General features: G+C 41.3%; 1 protein-coding gene across 1 annotated transcript in view; it reads left to right on the top strand.

The window, feature by feature from the left end:
* The window catches only part of cops8 (COP9 signalosome subunit 8), a gene marked incomplete at its 5' end in the record, with an annotated part of 12,339 nt that extends 10,790 nt beyond the window's left edge, over nucleotides 1-1,549 (top strand). Inside the window, 1 exon segment of the mRNA XM_014017828.1 lies at nucleotides 1,325-1,549. Within this exon segment, the coding sequence (XP_013873282.1) occupies nucleotides 1,325-1,404 (80 nt within the window).

Genomic DNA, 1,549 nt, shown 5'->3' with positions numbered 1-1,549 from the left:
TACTGTTCTGCAGCTTTAGCTAATGTCCTGCATCTTAGCCACTGTTCTGCAGCTTGAAGCTACTGTTCTGCAGCTTTAGCTACTGTTCTGCAGCTTTAGCTAATGTCCTGCATCTTAGCCACTGTTCTGCAGCTTGAAGCTACTGTTCTGCAGCTTTAGCTACTGTTCTGCAGCTTTAGCTAATGTCCTGCATCTTAGCCACTGTTCTGCAGCTTTCAGCCACGCTTCTGCAACTTTAGCTACTGTTCTGCAACATTTAGCTACTGTTATGCAGCTTTTAGCCACTGTTGTGCAACTTTAGCTACTGTTCTGCAGCTTTAGCTACTGTTCTGCAACTTTAGCTATTGTTCTGCAGCATTAGCTACTGTTCTGCAGCTTTAGCTACTGTTCTGCAGCATTAGCTACTGTTCTGCAACTTTAGCCACTGTTCTGCAACTTTAGCTACTGTTCTGCAGCTTTAGCTACTGTTCTGCAACTTTAGCTACTGTTCTGCAGCATTAGCTACTGTTCTGCAACTTTAGCCACTGTTCTGCAACTTTAGCTACTGTTCTGCAACTTTAGCCACTGTTCTGCAACTTTAGCTACTGTTCTGCAACTTTAGCCACTGTTCTGCAACTTTAGCTACTGTTCTGCAGCTTTCAGTGTTTTCTATATTTTTTGCTACTTATAGCTGCAGGTGTTTTACTTTTAAACTGTTCCTTTTAACTGTTGACTAAGTTTTTGCTACCATTCTGTTCCTTTTAGCTGTTATGTCTATATTTTGGCTACCATTCAACTAATTCCAGAAATCATTTAGCTAATTTTACCTTTAAGCTTTCTGCTCCTTTTAGGTTTTGGCTAAGTTTTGTAAATTTAAGCTACTATCTTGTTCCTTTTAGCTGTAGATTTTCTATCTTTGGCTTTTAGCTACTTTTAGCTGCCATCCTGTTCGTTCTAAGTTTTGCTTGTTTTACCTTTAATGACTCAGATTTTTCAACTTCATTTGTTAATTTTCACTATTATTTTTAGCTACTATTTAGCTGTTTTTCTTGTGTTTCCATCYGGGTTTTTGATTTTTCTCCTGCAGTTTTTGGAAACGTGAAACAAACCAGCTCAGACATCATTAGATACATGAGCTGCACTGCTGTTTTCAGAACTTCAGCTCTTTTTACATCAGCTGAAATTTTTTTTTGGCGTCAGCAGAAACAGGTGCTGCTCAGACGGTTCTGTTTAAGAATCGAGCTTTTTAAACGTCTGAACTTTAATCTGTCAGATTTAATCTGGGACACAGACAGATAGTTGTAATCCAGACTGGACCTCTCAGAACCTCCTGTGTCCTCTGCAGATCCTCCTCCGGTGGCGTTGGTTCCTAACGAGCAGCAGTTGACCCGGCTCACCGACTACGTGGCTTTCCTGGAGAACTGAAGCCCTGAAGCTCCACCCGCCGCAGCTTCTCCCCCCGTTTACTGAAGACGATCCAAACGCACCTGTCAGCCCGACGCCACGTTTTCTCTAGATGTTTATGATGTTTTTCTTTTTGTCATAATAAACTCCAACCTGTACAGTTTCA

The sequence above is a fragment of the Austrofundulus limnaeus genome, unplaced genomic scaffold (genome assembly GCF_001266775.1).
Source record: "Austrofundulus limnaeus strain Quisiro unplaced genomic scaffold, Austrofundulus_limnaeus-1.0 Scaffold177, whole genome shotgun sequence".
Lineage (NCBI taxonomy): Eukaryota > Metazoa > Chordata > Actinopteri > Cyprinodontiformes > Rivulidae > Austrofundulus > Austrofundulus limnaeus.
Note: the sequence above shows the minus strand (reverse complement) of the source record. Positions and strands in the feature narration are given on the sequence as shown.